The 16,546-nt window shown below is 49.8% G+C and overlaps 2 protein-coding genes across 2 annotated transcripts; both read right to left on the minus strand.

Moving 5' to 3' along the window:
* Positions 1-609: 609 nt before the first annotated feature.
* On the minus strand, positions 610-2,826 carry P2RY14 (purinergic receptor P2Y14). Its single transcript, XM_083868171.1, has 2 exons — positions 2,689-2,826; positions 610-1,806 (listed from the first exon to the last, which is right to left on the minus strand). The coding sequence occupies exon 2, from the start codon at positions 1,786-1,788 to the stop codon at positions 772-774; it is 1,017 nt and encodes a 338-aa protein (XP_083724297.1). The 5' UTR covers positions 1,789-1,806; positions 2,689-2,826; the 3' UTR covers positions 610-771.
* Positions 2,827-14,518: 11,692 nt separating this feature from the next.
* GPR87 (G protein-coupled receptor 87) lies at positions 14,519-16,102 on the minus strand (the record flags this gene model as incomplete). The annotated part of the gene is made up of 2 exons (XM_083868420.1): positions 14,519-15,549; positions 16,069-16,102. The coding sequence occupies 2 exons, from the start codon at positions 16,100-16,102 to the stop codon at positions 14,519-14,521; spliced, it is 1,065 nt and encodes a 354-aa protein (XP_083724546.1).
* Positions 16,103-16,546: the final 444 nt, after the last annotated feature.

The raw sequence follows: 16,546 nt of genomic DNA on the forward strand, positions 1-16,546 counted from the left end.
AATACAGTGGCAGAAAGGTGAAGGACTGTTATTTCTATTCCTATAGCTTCTTCATTAAGTAAAATGAAGACATTCAGCTCCAGAGCCATTGTCTGAAAGCTTTAGCAGATACTTTAGGCCCTGGTAGGTTTTTCCTTTACAATAATAAATTCAATAAAAAAAAAAAAAAGCTGCTATGAAAAATAAAGTTACAAACCAGATTATATTTGTATAGAGCAGGTAGGTGGCTTTCAGCCGTTACCTTGGTACAGACAGAAATGCTTTACTGCTGTGTCAAAATGACAGGAGAACCAGCAGCCCATTCTTTCTGGATTTAAATGCACCAGAGTTTTTATCCAGCTGTATTTGTGTGTTCCCAGGTGCCCCCGGGATGTTCTTTCCTCCTTCTGCACCAGCACGAGGGAGTTTGGTGTGGATGTGTTTCTCTTCATCTAAGTCCAGAGAAGCAGATTGGGATGGTTTGGGATCTGTTGGAAGCTCCTTTCAGACACCTGGAGCTCTGGAATGTGCTGTTCCAGGTTCTCCTCTCTGGTTTTGGGATGCAGATGGGTCGTGGCACACCCTGATGGAACCAGCTGAACCAGCACACAGGGAATATATTGGCACAGGGAATATATTGGCACAGGCAGTTCTGGGTTTGGACAGAGGAGCAGCCCCTGGTGCTGTGCTGAGCCCCCCTCCTGTTCACTGCTGGTTCTGTGCTCTGTTTCTTTGGGACATTTGTGTTCATTAACAACTCCCTGAAATGTGCATTATTGCACAGACACACACCTACACTATGTTTACGCTTTCCCCAAGCGTGTTTGATCTTCTGGATTTAGAAATTTCAACCTCACTCGAAGCTTTCAGCTTGAGGTGCAGTTTTTGGTACAGCTTTTCTCTAAAGGGGAGGCAGAGGAAAAAATAAATAATGGGGTCGAGGCAGACGTTTGCAGCAGAAAGCATCAGGGTGAACTCCTTGGCGTAGAACAGCGACCTTTGGGACTGGCAGGTGAAGTGGGAGGAGCTGGTCTGGCTCAGGGTGTAGGGGGTCCTGCAGAGGTGGTAGGGCACAAAGCAAATGACAAACACCAACATGATGCTGAAGATGTTCCGGCTGGTTTTTCTCTTGGCCACGTCTGAGTTCTTCCGGAACTTTTTGTAAGAGCTGTATATTTTTTTGGATATAGAAGTGTAGAAGACGATCAGCAGGAAAAAAACAACCCAGAAAATCCCTGTGCAAATGTAAATTGTTGCTTTGTGCCACTGTCTGCCCAGGTCACTTTTAAGACTCATGCATGATGCGGAGTGATTGTCCTTAGTGATTTCGTTAGTTAAAATCATATTTGGGAATGCCATGATCATTAGTAAGAGCCATATGACGAAAGAGACTGCCTTGCTGTAGTTAACTGTGTGAACAACGGAGGTGAAGAGAGGCTTTACAATCTTGTAGTACCTGTCAAACCCTATGAGGCCGAAGAAGGTGATGCCGATGTACATGTTCATGTAGAACAGCACTGCAGAGTACCTGCACACAAACTGGTTCAGCTCTGCCGCGGCGATTCCTGAGTCAGCAAGGATTTTGAAAGGAAAGGTCAGGCTCATGAGGAGGTCGGCCACAGCGATGTTCTTGAGATAGACAATGAAACTCTTTGTGCTGGGCACGTAGAGGAAGACCCAGGCTGCCAGGGCGTTGAGGGAGAGCCCCACCAGGAAGATGAGGCAGTAGAGCAGGGGGATGACCGTGGTGGTGATCACTGTGCTGTGCCTGCAGATGTTCCCTGAGGAGTTGGTGCTGGAGTTGGACATCTTGCAGTATCTTCATTCCTGGAAACAGAGGAGACAATATCTCAGTAGGACAGGAGGTGCTGGGCTTTGTGCTGATTGCTCTGAGTTCTCTGCCCTCACTTCCAGACAAACTCAGTGTGCCCATCAGAAATGGCCACGTTCCCACACCTCAGCACCCCCAGCAGGGAATGCAGAGAATTTTCTGAGTGGTGCCATCTCACTTTCTGGTGATGTTCCAGTGCCTGTTGCTGCTTTGAACAGAGGATCCATTTGTTTCCCTGTTTGTCTTTAGCCCCTTGCCCAGGGCTGCCCCTTTCCTGCAGGCACAGCCCCTGTGCTGTGAGCTGGGACTGACCCACAGCTCTCTGGGGACTCGGGGTTAGTGAGATGTGTTTGAGGACTGACCCACAGCTCTCTGGGGACTCAGGGTTAGTGAGATGTGTTTGAGGACTGGTATTTTTAACACTGATTTACCATGAAACATGAGGGACAGGAATATGCCTGGTCAAAATGTTCTGTAAAAAACTCCTTTTCTGTGAGTGAAGCGTGGAGATACCCAGTGTATGGCAATATTCCCCAGGGTTCCCTTGCAAGGAACCTGCATGTGCAGCTTTAAGGCTCTGCATGTGCAGCTGGCAGAGTTTGCTTTACACTTCCAGCAGCCCAGCACACAGGAGTGTGTCTGTGTGACAGTTTGTACTGGGGGAGCTTGAGCTGCCTTCTCATGTCATTTACATTTTAAAGTATTTCCAAGAAGCAATCACATCTGCTGTCTGCTTTTCTCTGCCAAAATGTTTGTGGGGGTGGATTATCCTCTGTGGGGAGGGCAGAACAAATATAGATATAAAAATGCTGCTGTGTTTGGCAAGTGAAACCCTGGGCAACTGGAAAACACGTGCTTTGGAGCTGGGAAAAACCCACCTTGTGTTTTAGAAGATGAAGAATTTCCTTTTATCCCCATTCTGAGTCCATAATTGATGTCTCTGTGGGGTGGGGTGGAGCCTGAAGGCAACCATGCAATAGCTGGAAATGGACATTTTTTCTCAAATAGCCGAAATTGTCTCCTTTGGTGTGTTGTTTTCTGCACCTCCTGCAGATGGTGCAAGGGCTGATGAGTTTAGGTGTGTTCTGGATCCTGCAGGGTGAGAGGAGCACGGGAAGGGTGTGTCACCTGTGCACACCCAGAGTCTGCACTTAACCTCTTCCTGATCATTATCCTGCCACCCTGTCTTTGTGTTCCAGCTCTGCTCATCAGGGCACGTGTTTATTTGTTTGTTTGGGGTTTTAAAAGTAAAAGGTGGTTTGGAGAGGAGGTGTAAAACTGCCCCATGAACAGGTGTGTTAGAGCTGGGAGGTTTTGTGGGTAGAGCTTGAGGTGATATTGCTGAAATTGGAAGCATCTTCTGGAGGGGCACTAATAGCAAATGGCATTTTTATTTAAATAGTAGCACACTGTATTTAAAAACTGTTCTCTTCTGCTGTGTCCCTGCACACTCTCTCCCTCCGGGCTGTCTCAGCAGGATCCTCTCTCTGCACAAGGTGTGTTGAGAACTTGTTCCTTCTCTGTAAGGTTTTCTACAGCCAAGAACCCACAGATGGGTCTTTCTGTACTTGCACTTGAGGGCAGGTATTAAACTGTTTAGAAGTTCATGAAGTGTGTTTTGTGCTGAGGCATCATACAACAGAGGATTATTTCAGAGCTGTGTGACTGGAGATGTGGACATCAAACCTTAGTAAAGTCCATTGTGTCTGTGCAGCACGGGGGACACCCTGGACAAATTTTACATTTCCTACCAGCAGGTTTATCAGCTGTCTGTCAGTGGGAGGAGCCAGAGGGCAGCCCAGGCTCTGTCCACCTTTCCCTGTCACTATCACGTCCTTACCTTCCCCAGGCTGCCTGCTGTTTGCTGAGGGTCCAGAGCTGTGTCCATCCCCGGGCACGGGGCTCTGCTCCCGCTGGGACACCTGTGGAGAGACAAGACACAGTCCTGTACCTGGCAGTGTGCACTGAGGGGCTCCCAGAGCCTGGCACAGCACTGACAGGGCTCACACACGTCTTCAGATCTCTAGGAGAGCTCCAGGAGTGGTTTGGGGCACGGAGCTAAACCCTGTCCCTGCACGGGCAAGCCCAGAGGCTGCTGTGCCCCTGCTGAGCCCGACAGCTCCGTGCTCAGGGTCACTTTTATCTGTTCTTTGTGTCCCCTTGTCACACCAGCCTGCTTTGGAGGGTCCTTTCCTGCTGCTGTGAATGGTCCAGCACTGCCAGGAGACACAGCAGACACAGGCACCTGGGCTGTCCCCTGTGTCCCTTGGGGGGCCAGGGGGGTCCTGCAGTGCTGCTGGCAGGGGAGGGGTCACTGCAGCTCTTGGCAGGGCTGGTGGACACAGGGAAGGCAGAGGGAAAAGGCAGGAGGGAGGCAGAGGGGAGGTGTCACTGCAGCTCTTGGCAGGGCTGGCTCACAGCCTTTCCTACTCCAGCAGCTGTTCTTTGAGTGCTTGGGCCAGCATAAAGTGCATTGATTCTGTATGAACAATGCCAGCTGGTTGTGCAAAACCAGCAAACTTGATTCGCCAGATGGCCAAGGTTGATTGGGTAAAATATAAAAAAAGTCCTGAACTTTCTCAGCACACAAATCCTCCAGTCTTGGCACAACACACAAAAGGGAAGCTGCAAAAACCATTAGAAATGGTCAGTCCCCTCTGAGGTCAGACCCTCGTGCTGTCCCCTGTGACTCTGCCACAGCAGCATTAAGGCAATTCTTGACTTCTGTGATATGGCTGTCAAGTTTCAAAGTTGACCCTGCTTTACTGAACATAAAAATAATATTTATAAGTTGTTTTATTTATTTACTTACTTACCCCCTGAATTTACCAGAGGTTGTGTAGTTCCAAGTACACATTTTAGCTATTTATGGAAACTAATGCAGCTGTTTAATAAACATGTAATGGAGCTACTGGGTCAGGAACTGGTGACAGTGATCACTATCTCCAGAAATCTTCTTTGAACTGCAGAACAGAGTTAACCAGGGGAAGTGATGGTGCTGGATGGTATCTCTGGCGTTAGGAGGAAGCTGCAGGAGGAGGAAGCACCACACACATCACAGCCACGGCAAGTTGTGCTGAGTGTGCTAAAAGAAGAATCTTATTTTAAGATTTTTCTGTCTAAGGTGGCAGGAATGTTGGTGCTGGTGGAACTCGCAGCACTGCTCACGCTGGTGGGATCCAGTGGGAAAAGCTGCTGTGGGTGTCCCTGTGGGGCAGAAGGGTGGAGAGGCTGGGAGCTGTGCTGGGGGGGTCCCCAGGCTGGGGCTGGTCCCCTCCTCCCCCAAACACTGGGGCACTTCTTGGCCTGAGCGTGGTCAGCGCTGCTCTGACCCTTTTCTGTGTCCCCAGAGAGGAGCCCAGCCTGGCAGCCTGTGGGGTCCCTGCCAGGGGAGACACTCCTGGCTGGGATTGCTGGGCTCCTCTGCAAGTCTCTGCTTTCATATTGGAGATATGTTGGTGCATTTGGCTTGTTGCAAGTTTGCCAAGAGACTAAAAATTTTGTTATTTACTGTTCTTATTATGACATTTTTTTCATAGGGCAATGTCTGGGTTTTAATACTTAAGAGAATAAAAGTATGAAAAATATACTAAATGGGCTATTTTAGCCTCTGGAAGTGGCATGTTGGGTGGTAGTTGTTTGTCATAGAATGGGGTGGAGGAAAATGGGCTGAATGCTGGAGTCAGGCTGACAGAGGAAATGGGTCCCGTTGCCATTGCACTGAGGGAGGACCGGCTGTGGTGGAAATGGGATGAATTGGGGTGAATAAATCACATTCCCATTGCACTGAGGGGGGATCTGCTGTGGTGGAAATGGGATGAATTGGGACGACAGAAGGAATAAATCCCATCCCCACTGCAGAAGGGAGGACCTGCCATGACATTGGTGAGGCAGTGCCTGGTGCCCCCCTCGGGGCAGGGCCCCAGGAAGGGACTGGTCAGTGCAGCAGTGACCACTGGAGTGTCTCACCCTTCCCTTCCAGCTGCTGCTCTCTGGACCCCTCAGGTGTGGTGTGCGAGGACAGAGCACACAGGAAGCCACAGCTCAGCTGCTCCTTCCCTGGTTTCCTGTGACAACGGACGTGTCCTGTGGCTGCCACTGCGGCCCCCTGAGCCTGGTGACTCTGGGGTGTGCTCTGTCTGCAGCTGCAGTCCCTGAGGGGAGGGCTGGGTGGGTGGCTGAGTGTCCACAGGAGCAGGACATCTCACCTCTGACCCCAAAAGGCCAAGGCCAGGATGTTGCGGTGAGGGGGTGGCAGGGGGTGACCGCAGGGGTTACCCCAGAGGCACCACCATCCCTGGGGCTCTCCTGGCACCTGCAGTGGGGTCCTGCTGCTCTGAAGGGCGCGGGGACAGAGCCAGCAGGTACACACAGCACAGGAGATAAGGCTCTGTGTTTCCCAGCATTGCCTTTGTGCCCAGTCAGGACACCGCAAGGGCACAATTGTATTTCTGTCCTGCAAAAACCACCAGTTTGGCTTCTCCTTCCTGTCCAGCACTCTCTGTTCTCCTTTGAATCTGAAATTCAACAGCTTTGTCTTCCTGATAAGCTAAAGTTTTCACTCTCTTTTTATTCCTGATTTTTAAAGAAGATTATGCATTATTCTGAGCACACTTTTAGCCTTAAAAGATTGTAGTCAGTGAACTGTCTGTGCAAACCCTGATACTCAATGGAAACTTGGGCAAAGCACTGAGCTCTTTGCACAGAGCGTATTTTTCAGATCTAACTCAAATACTCAGGTTTTTAAATTAAGACTCAAAATTCCGCCACCGAGATCCTTCTTATCTCACATCAGTTATCATATTGGAATTAGGGAGTGGTGGATGTGAGGGGAAATGTTAAGTCAGGTAGGAGTAGTTTAAGAAGTGAAGAATAATAATAATAATAATAATAATAATAACAATAACAGTAATAACAATAATAGCAATAATAATAATAATAGCAGTAATAATAATAATAATAATAATAATAAATTGCAACAAAGGAAAATAACAAGGAGAGAGATAAACCCCAAGAAAAACAAGTGGTTCAGTTTCCCTGGTGTGCCCCTCTGCACGGGCAGGGCATGAGAAGCTTTGAAGCCCTCGACTTGGTGCAAGCCCTGCTCATTGACAGCTAAACCTTCAGGGTGTAATCACATCATTCCCATCCCAAACCCAAACACATTCCTGTACCAGTTACTGGGGGAAAATTAACTCTGTCCCAGATAAACCCAGAGCTTTGGGTCAATAAAACATTTTTATGATTATTAGTTTTATTGTCCTATAACTGGGTTTTTAAAAGTAGTAAAATGTGTCTCAAGGAAGTTTTCTCCTTTAAAATTATATTTTGATAGTAGTATTTGTCATTCAAATATTTTATTTTAAATTCTATTTTCTGATGTTTTAAACCATGAGTTTCATAGAGTTCCATTTTCTCAGCCATGAATTAAAACAAAACTAGTTGCTTAAGAAAAATATCTTTTTTAAGGCAGACAAGAAGAATAATTTCCTGTGGGTCCAGCTGCTGGCACAGCTGGAGCCTGCGGCTCCATGGCTGAAACATCAGTTTCTGTAGTGGTTTCTGTAGTTAGTTAGTTAGTTAATTAGTTAGTTAGTTAGTTAGTTAGTTAAAACTGCTCCTTTGCGCTGTTAGTTGTTAGTGGTTTGCAGAACGCTGGATGCTCACCCTATTTGCCAGTTTAAATACTAAAATTGCGGTGGCTGTTAATTAAAAATCCCCGCGGATGTTGGAGAGCGTTTGCGGGGACAGGAGAGGGGAGGCGGCCACTCACCTGGACACGGGGGGGCTGTGGGGTGGATGTGCTGTCCCTCCTCTGCCCGGCCCGACCCAGAGACCCCCGGCAGGAACCGATCCTGGGGATGGAACCGACCCCGGGGATGGAACTGGCGCTGGAGAGCTGATCCTGATGGTCCTGCCCCTGGAGAGCCGCTCCCGGGGATGGTCCTGGCCCTGGAGAGGCGATTCGGGAATGGTCCTGCTCCTGGAGAGGCGGTCCTGCCCTGGAGAGCTGATTCTGGGAATGGTCCTTCTCCTTAACAGCCCATTCTGGGAATGGTCCTGGCCCTGGAGAGCCGCTCCCGGGGATGGAGCCGCTCCCGGGGATGGAGCCGCTCCCGGGTATGGAGCCGCTCCCGGGGATGGTTTTACTCCCGGAGATGGAGCCGCTCCCGGTCCCGCCGTGCCCCGGCCCCGCCGCCGCTCCCGGCGCAGCCCTGCGGGGACTCGGAGCAGGAAGGGGAACGGGGAAGGGCTGGGGACGGGCTGTGCCCCTGCCCAGCTGTGTCCGGGCTCTCTCTCAGTCCAGCTGGCCCGGCGGTTCTGGGGGGCAGCGCCGAGCGGATTTCGGGGGACACCAGTGCGGCCGGAGGGCGGAGAGCGCTCTGAGCCCCGGGCTGGAGTTTGCTGTTCCTGAACCGTTCCCAGGGCTGGCCGCGACCTTTGCCGTGACGCGTCCTGCCCCGGGAGCCGGCTCCGCGCAGGGGAGGGTCTGAACCGCAGCCACGGGCCCCAGTGCCCTTGTTCTTGTTCCCTGCCCGGCCTGAGGATGGATCCTGGGGATGCGCGATGGGCTTTGGTGTTTGGCTGTTTCCTTTCTCTTCTTCTTTGTCCTGTTCTTTTCTTTTAGCCTTGAGCACCTGCTGGGCTTCCTCCCTTCCTGTTCCTCACAAAGGTGTTCTGGGAGGCTCTGGAATCAAGCCCAGAACTAGTGGAAATACATGGCAATAGCAGAGCTAATTCCTTCTCTGTGGATATAGGAAAGGAGTGTATTCTGGGAGAGAGCTGAGGTTTGGGGAGATAAATCGAGGTTTAAATGTTTATTTAAAAATCATTAAACATGTACATTGTGTACTTTAGAACGAGTAAACATTTGGGGCTGGACTTGAACTCTGCTTGGCAAAGTGCCTCCTAAACCCTACAGAAAACACACAGAAAACACACAATTCCTCACGGGCTTTGCTTCTGTGAGGGTTTGTCTGTGTAGAGGGGCCCAAAGGCACAGGGGAACACCTGCACCTTCTCCCTGCTGTGGTGGTGCCATTTCCACATCCTTTATTTGGGGCCACTGTGAGTTACCCTGAACCTCCAGTCCTTTCCTTCCCCAAATTCCATTGAACACCTCTCAGGGCAGTGAGGGGGTATCCTGAGAGGCAGAATTGTCAGTGTTTCCTTGCCTGTACTCCTGCCCCTCTCTGGGTCCTGAGACTCTCAGCTCAAAGCTGTGGTGGTCAGTCCATGGCCTGGGGGTCATTGATGGCTTTGGGTGAAGGTTTCACTGATAATTTTGTACTTTCCTCTGTGGATCAGGCAGAACCAACAGTGCCCGAGGCTCCTCAGGTGCTCCCAGGAGACTCAGCCAAGGTTTTCCTCTCTTTCTGTGCACCCTGTGGTCATGTCCTGACTCAGGGATGGGAGGAGTGGGTCAGGTAAGGTTTGGTTTAAAAGCTGTGGGCTCTCTAAGATAGTCAAGCCCCAAAGAAGAGGCAGAGCAGTGTTTTCCAGTGGAAGATGCCAGTCTGTGATGGATTAGATGTTGCAGCACAGATAATTCTTTGCAGGGAGAAGTAAGCAGTTGTCCAGGGCAGAGGATTAAGGGCTTAAAGGGTGGGTGGGGTGCCTGAGCTCTGTGTGCAGCTTCACCCCGTTGGAATGACTTTGGCCAGCAGGGCAAACCGAGGGCTGCTCTGCTGTACAAACATGGGTATTTTTCCAAAATGCCAGCCAAACCCAATGTTTAAGGATCTCGAGATATGGCTGCTGTGTCTGGAGGGTTTGAAAGCAGGCAGTGAGCGTGGTCACTGGAAGGCCCTGCGCTTCACCAGGCTCCTCAGGTGGCTTGAGAACAAACTGATAATGTATTTTACCTTCAGCCATACAATCTGCTCCTTCCCTCCAAACCCCAAATTCCCTGCTGCTGGGTGTTATGAAGAGAAGCTGTTAACACTTGGTCTGAGCTCGGGGCCTAAAAAGAGAATCCTTTTGCATGATGCTGCTGATGGAGCTCTGTCCCAGAGCCAGAGAGGGGAGAGCACTGCTGGTGTGTCCCAGCACTTTGGGGACAAACACTCTGGGGTGGTTTGGTCCTTCCCGTGGCTGGTGGCAGCAGAGAGGGTGGGGTGACACCTCTGCAGTCTCTGCTGACAGGAGTGGGGCTGATGGTCCTGGCTGGAGCTCTAAGTGCAGGATCTTACCCCAAGCCATTGCCATGTAGGGGGGTATCTGTGGCTCTGGGTGTTACCTGTGCCCTCTCCAGAGCTGCTGGCAGAGCTGTCACTGATTCCAGAGCTGCTGGCAGAGCTGTCACTGCTGCCAGACCTGCTGACAGGACTGCCACTGCTTCCAGAGCTGCTGGCAGAGCTGTCACTGCTTCCAGCCCCACTGAGCATGGAATCCTGCACATCACATGGGATCAGTGCCCAGCTCTGGGAACTGCTAAAAGCACGATGGGCAAGACAAATATTTGACTGGGATAATCCCCCCAGAAGGCCAGCTAATTACTGAAGTATCGCAGGACTCCTGGTTGGGTTTTTACCCTGTCAGATCTGCCAGCAAATGTTTTCTGCTCAGTTTTGTTTGGGTGCTGGGTGGATGTCAGGGCAGCCTTCTGAGGCCTTACAAGGCTTTGTCTGGGGCTCACTCATCAAGCCCATGTTCAGGTGGCACCACTGCTGCTCCCTGAGCAGGGCAGGGGCTTTGCCTTATGGGGTGACAGGAGAGGGACACTGAGGGAGGGGACAGGGCTGGACTGACTTAGAGAATACTTTGTGTGAGGTTTGGTTAAATGATTTTCCTCACTCAGTCAAAGTGGGTTTTCCTGCAGATGGCTCTCTTGTCTTTCAGCCACAGACAGCAGTTTTTCTGGTTGCACATCTGTACTTCAAAGACCATCAACACAATTTTTGCAATTTCTCCTGTGTCTCTTGCCCAAAAAACAATTGTGTTTAAAGACCAAATCTGTGGTCAATTTCTGACCTCAAAATCATACATACTACATCTGTAACCTTTCCAGGAAATGGGGAGCTTTTGATTTCCTTTTGCATGCAAGATAAAAACTCCATAAAAACTGCACAAATAACTCCTTTTCTTTTCTTTTCTTTTCTTTTTTCTTTTCTTTTCTTTTCTTTTCTTTTCTTTTCTTTTCTTTTCTTTTCTTTTCTTTTCTTTTCTTTTCTTTTCTTTTCTTTTTCTTTCCTTTCTTTTTTTTTTTTTTTTTTTACCCTTTTTCTTCTTTTTTTTTTTCTTTCTTTTATTTTCCTTTCCTTTCTTTTTTTTTTTTTTTTACCCTTTTTCTCTACTGCCTTTTCCCACCCTTCCACCACTCCTGGTCCCAAGGTTAATACCTGGTCACAAGTGTCTTGCTCACAAGCCCCATTTCTGCGCCAACCCTCAGCATAGACAAGGACAAAAAAAAACTTACCGTGTCTCTTCTGGGGAGGGCGAGGAGCACAAACCCGTTGACCTGTCCCTGCAATTTTGTGTTGAATTCTCATCCCCCAGTTAGATGCAAAACTGGGGGACCTTCTGTACTTTAGTAACCACTGGTGTGCAAAGTTCTGGGGGTGGCACTGAAGTCAAACCCTCAGTGGTTTGTGGGCGCATTTCACAGGACGTGGGCAGGGGCTGGACTGGGTGTACAGAACATTTCTGGTTAGCACCGACCACAAGGCCTCCATCCACTTGGTGTCTGCACCAGGGGCTCCATTGTAGGTTGAGTTTTGCATTTTCTTCATTGCTTTGTGCTTCCAAGCCTGACACAGAGCTGGGTGAGCCTGTCTCTGCTCATCAGTGCTGTCCCACTGCTTCATCCATCTCCAGTGCCTGGGGGGTGCCAATGCAAAGACAGATTTCTGGAAATTTGGGTGGGTTTAGTTTCCTTTTTTAGGATTCCTGTGAAGCTGCACTGGTGGGGAGTCACAGGAAAGGTCATTACTAGAGAAATCACAGAAGGAAAGTGCAAAAGAAATGTAATGACAGAAGTCCTGCACCAGCAGTGACCTGGAGCTGGCTCTGAGTACAAGTTCAAATAATCACATTTCTCCCACAGTAACACCCTGGCATGGAGAGCTCTGCCTTGGCCATTCAATCAGAGAATGTGAGATATAATTACACTTGAGTTACAAACACTGCAATGCGAATCTTCCTGAATGTAAAAAATCCCAAATGTAAATGAACTGTTCAGGAATTTCTCCTTGCACTCTTGGGTCGGGTCAGCTGTTGTACTTCCACCCAGAAAACTGTATTTCCTCTTAAAAATGGGACTGCACAGGCAGTTTGTGTCCATGAGTTTCACTCTGAAGTGAAAGGGCAGAGATAGGTCAGGGGCTGAGACTTTCCATGTGACTTCCTTGCAGCTTTTTCTTTCAAGATGAACTTTTAGAAACCAAAAATCCATGTCAAATCTGGCGAATTTAAATATAGTTGTCTGGTATTTGGGGATTGGGATATTGTTGTCTGATTCATTTTTAGCCCTGGGAAAATACTTCACCAGCAGCATCTTCAAAGGGCTGTCATGGATGTGAGTGTGTGCACAAAGCAGGGGCCAGGATTGTCACAGACACACCCTGTCCCCAGATTTCACATGGATATCCCCCTCCTGGGACACTTCCCAGAAAGTCCTGATTGCTTTATCCCTCTGGCCCCTGGACAGGGGGCACAGTTCTTCAGGCTGTGCTTTGAGGGGCACCATCCCAAGACCTGGGAGTGGCTGCTCTGGGTAATGGATTTATTGCTGGGAAGCTCCTCTGGGGGATCAGCAGCAGTGTCTCTCTGAGGAGGAAACAACACAAAACCCATCCTTTAGGTAAAACTACGTGGGTAGTGAGAAAGGTGCTATGTGCACCACAGTGAGGGAGGCAGGAGCCCCCTGGCTGTGTTTGCAGCCACCCCTGCACTGCACCTGCAGCTCACCTGTGCCAGGGCCAGTCCCGAGCCTGCCCTGCTGCCTCCTCACCTGCCTTTGGTGTCCCCTGCCTGGGGACCAGCAGGGGTATTGCCCCTGGAGTGGCTCTGTGGGCTTTGCTGGGCTCGTGTGGGACGTCCACCCTCCACCTGGGGAAAGGTGACTGAGAATTTGACACAGCAATGTCAGGCACAGTTTAACAAGCCACAAACCCTTGGTGATTTACACTTGGAAAAGGGAGACCAGAGGGACTCAGTGTCGATTTCTTTTAACCACATAAGACCTCAGAGGACAGTCTTTGGTTAGGAATGTCTGCACACAGAACTGATCTCCCAGTCCTGAATACTGTCATTCCATTTCATCTGGGGCTTGGGGGAATTTAGCCTATGCAACCCAGTCCCCAAAATGCTTCTCTTAATATGGTTTTGTACATGCATGGACCGCTCAGGGTGCAGGATGGCAGATTTGCTCCCAGAACTTGTCTGGTGTGTGTGAACAGTTTCCTACAGAGTTGATTGGGAAACAGGGTTTATCTGTGGTATTTTTGCTATTTAAAATATTTTTATTTAAAGCAGGATAAATACCCAAAGTATTCTGTCTTCATTTCCCTGATCATGTAAGTGGTTTCATAATACCGGCATTAATCCAAATATTATCATACTTGCATTTCAACTTCTTAATTATGCATAAACCGAAATATAAACCAACAATGTTAAAAAAAATAGAAGAAAGAAACTCATCTTTCAGTGGAAAACTTTAAGAAAGATGTTCTCATGAAGAACTTAATCTTGTTATTTGAGTGCTGCATTTTCAGGTGGTGTTTTTTTTTTTTTTTTTTTTTTTTTTTTTTTTTTTTTTTTTTTTTTAAATGGGTTTTTTTGGGTTTGTTTTGTTTGTGGTTTTGTTTTGGTTTTTTTTTTTTTTATTAAAAGGAAAGTCCTTCTGTGTGTGAGGTGGTGGCCTATGGACTGTTGCCATCTCCTGCTCATGCAGCTGCACTGCATCCCGGGCTGGCTGAGCACAGACTGCTCAGGGCACCTGCAGCTCCTGCCAGCCTGCCTTTATCAGCCGGGTTAGCTTTTGTCTGAGCACTTTTTGCTCCAAACAAACCTGATTTGGTCCCCAGCGAGTACAGGACAAACTGATCCACGTGAACATCACAGGGTGGGGAGGACTCAGAGCAAAGTCTGGGTGAGATGTGCTGCCAGGGTGGAGAGGGCTCAGGGTACACCTGGGTGGGATGTGCTGCCTGCATGGAGAGGGCTCAGGGTACACCTGGGTGGGATGTGCTGCCAGGGTGGGGAGGACTCAGAGCACACACTGGGTGAGATGTGCTGCTGGCACCAAAGCACCCTGAGGGATGGTGGCACAGAGCCCTGTGGCCCCAGAGCCCTGAGCTGCCCTGGGCACACTGAGGGTCCCCACGGGCCCTGTGCCACCCCCTGCCCTTCCCTTCAGCTGCTGTCATCCACCAGACCCTGGAGAGCTGCTCCCTCACCATGGATCCTGCTCCAGGCCACAGAGCCCATCCTGGCTGCAGCCTGCTGAGCTCAGGGCTGTTCTCTGACCTAAAGCAGCCTTGTGTTGGTTTCTAAACCAACCAGCCAACCTGCCTACCCACCAAAACAGCCCCCGAGCCCCATGGAGTGAGCCTGGTCCCTGCGGGGGTGGAATTTGGGTTGGATGTTGGTGAGCAGAAGGTGTCTGCACGTCCCTTAATGAGGTTCTGTGGTCAGGTACTTAAAGAGAATTTTATTTACACAATATACAAACACTCCCAGGAGTCAGCAGAGTCCCTGTGGGTGCCCTCAGACATCAGTGTACTCGTGGTAGATGCGAACCTCCGACCTCCTGACGCTCTGCAGGGACCTGATGCTCTCACTCCTGGTTCTCATGTTGGATTTCCTGAACAGCCTCCGCGAGAAGGATCGACACATGAAGAAATAAATGATGGGGTCCAGGCAGACGTTGCATGCCGACAGGAACAGCGTCATTTCCTTACAGTAATACAAGATTCTATGTGCAGAGTCATCTAAAATCTTGTCCAGATGACTGAAAGTGAAGGGAATTCTGCACAAATGGTAGGGCAAAAAGCAGGTGAAGAACACGGCCACCACAACCCTTATGCTCTGGTTGTGCTTCCGCTTGCGGCTGGACGAGCTGATGAACTGCTTGCTGGACTTGTAGATGTACCTGGAGATGGCAATGTAGCAGCCTATCAGCACCACCAGCACCACCACGAACATGCAGGTGTTGATGTAGATGACAGCCGAGTGCCACTGGACCCCCAGGGGCGACTTCAGCTTGAGGCAGTCGTCCACGTTCCTCCTGGTGGGGTAGCCGTTGGTGAGGATCAGGTTGGGCAGCGCCAGGAAGGCCATCACCACCCAGACACAGGCTGACAGCACCTTGGTGAAGGTGATGCTGTACATCCTGGAGTCCCCGAAGGGCTTCACCACCTTGAGGTAGCGGTCGATGCTGATGAGGCCCAGGAAGACGATGGTGGTGTACATGTTGGCGTAGAACAGCACCGCGCTGTACCGGCACAGGAAGGCGTTAAAGTGCCACGGCCCCAGCCGGGAGTCCTGGATGATCTTGAAGGGGAAGGTCAGCGTCATCAGCAGGTCTGCCACCACGATGTTCTTGAGGTAAAAGATGAAGCTGGTCTTGTTCCTGATGTGGAAGAAGATCCACACGGCCAGCCCGTTGAGCAGGAGGCTGGCCAGGAAGATGAGGAGGTAGAGCACGGGCAGCACGATGGTGGTGAACTCGTCGTGGGCTGTGGGGACGGGGGAGCTGCTGTTGGCAGAGCTGCTGTTGTCTGGGGTGAGGTGGTTCTCTGTGGGAGTGAGGGGAGACAAGGGGTTAAAGCTTTCTGGTGCTGTGCAAAGGGGGCCAGTTGGGAGCTGTCCTCTCCCTGGGCAGTCTGAGGCTCTTTGGGGAGCCATAAATCAGAGCTGCAGGTTGTCAGCTCTTGGCTCTCCTGACAGAGTGTGGCTTGTGAGCCGAGATGTCTGTCAGGAGACAGGGCTCTGGAGAGCTCCTCAGGCCTATCAAAACCCCCATTTCAACTTAGTTTACTCAAATGTATTTAAAAATCACAGTCTCTGGGGGATTTTAAGATTTCACATGTAAACGTTTGTGAACAACTTGTAAACTCTGCCATAAAGTGACAGCAGACTTTGTTTCCTGTTGTTTGTGCTGTGACCTTGGCTGGCGAGGCACCAGGCTGGCAGAGGGGCAGTGCTGGGCTCACACAGCCCAGGCTGGAATGACTGATTTCTCTCAGCTGTTGGTAAGAACTGACAGTAACCAAATAAACACTTTTCAATCACTTATATTCCCATTGTTATTTTACCTGGCAGTTTTCCATAGGACAGATTGTACCCCATCCTTTGAGTTGCTGTGGGTTTCCAGCTGAGATGCTCTTCAGGAGTCCCACTGGCAGCTGTGGAGCTGGGATGCAGCAGGGCCTGTGCCAGGATGATGTTCTGGGGGAAAAAAACCAAATCAATTTAAAACCAAAGCAAAATAGAAGAGCCCACCTTCTTGTCCCCAGTATGGAGAGGAGCTTTGTAAAAGGAGCTTCCTCTGGAATTGCCAGTGAAGGCCTGGCTGAGGTGGCTGAGGGCTGGTGGTTCTGTTGTCAGGGCTTCACTGCCCCTTCCTGCTCATTTCAGTGATGGATGACCATGAGTGGATTTTATTTTTTTTTCAAATCATCCCTCACTTCTTGAAGTAAAAAAGTTTCATCGGTAATTATTGGATACATATGTATAACTTCATAGTGTATCCCCCAAATTGGGGTGGAAATGGTGGAAGTGACAAGTTCCTGT

The sequence above is a fragment of the Zosterops lateralis genome (genome assembly GCF_965231275.1).
Source record: "Zosterops lateralis genome assembly, chromosome: 10".
Classification (NCBI taxonomy): Eukaryota; Metazoa; Chordata; class Aves; order Passeriformes; family Zosteropidae; genus Zosterops; species Zosterops lateralis.

Excerpts from the sequence above, each read along its gene's own strand:
- P2RY14 (XM_083868171.1), bottom strand. The coding sequence starts at position 1,788 with ATGTCCAACTCCAGCACCAACTCCTCAGGGAACATCTGCAGGCACAGC.